General features: G+C 62.7%; 1 protein-coding gene across 1 annotated transcript in view; it reads left to right on the top strand.

Moving 5' to 3' along the window:
• Nucleotides 1-32: 32 nt before the first annotated feature.
• LOC104526187 (protein FAM49B-like) overlaps nucleotides 33-324 on the top strand; it is a 1216-nt gene continuing 924 nt past the window's right edge. Inside the window, exon 1 of the mRNA XM_010169567.2 lies at nucleotides 33-179. Within this exon, the coding sequence (XP_010167869.2) occupies nucleotides 33-179 (147 nt within the window). The remainder of the gene's footprint in view (nucleotides 180-324) is intronic.

The following is a 324-nucleotide window of genomic DNA, read 5'->3' as shown; positions in this document are numbered from 1 at the left end:
TGAGGATGGCTCAGGGAGGGTTAGACACCCCGATGGTCCCCATTGTGTCCCCCCCCCCACAGCTGGACGCGGAGAGCGAGGTGAACAACGAGATGGCCAACAGGATGTCCCTCTTCTACGCCGAGGCCACCCCCATGCTCAAAACGCTCAGCAATGCCACCACCAAGTTTGTTTCGGAGGTGAGTGAGGTCAGGGGGGACCTTCAGAGCAGGGGGAAGCCCCCTCCAGCTCCAGCACCCATGTGGGGGTCAGAAGGGGCTGGGGGTTCCCATGGGGGGCTGGGAAGGGAGACAGCAGCCAGGAACCGTTGGGTTTCAGAACACG

This window comes from Antrostomus carolinensis, unplaced genomic scaffold (genome assembly GCF_000700745.2).
Source record: "Antrostomus carolinensis isolate BGI_N321 unplaced genomic scaffold, ASM70074v2 scaffold33076, whole genome shotgun sequence".
Taxonomy (NCBI): Eukaryota; Metazoa; Chordata; class Aves; order Caprimulgiformes; family Caprimulgidae; genus Antrostomus; species Antrostomus carolinensis.
Note: the sequence above shows the minus strand (reverse complement) of the source record. Positions and strands in the feature narration are given on the sequence as shown.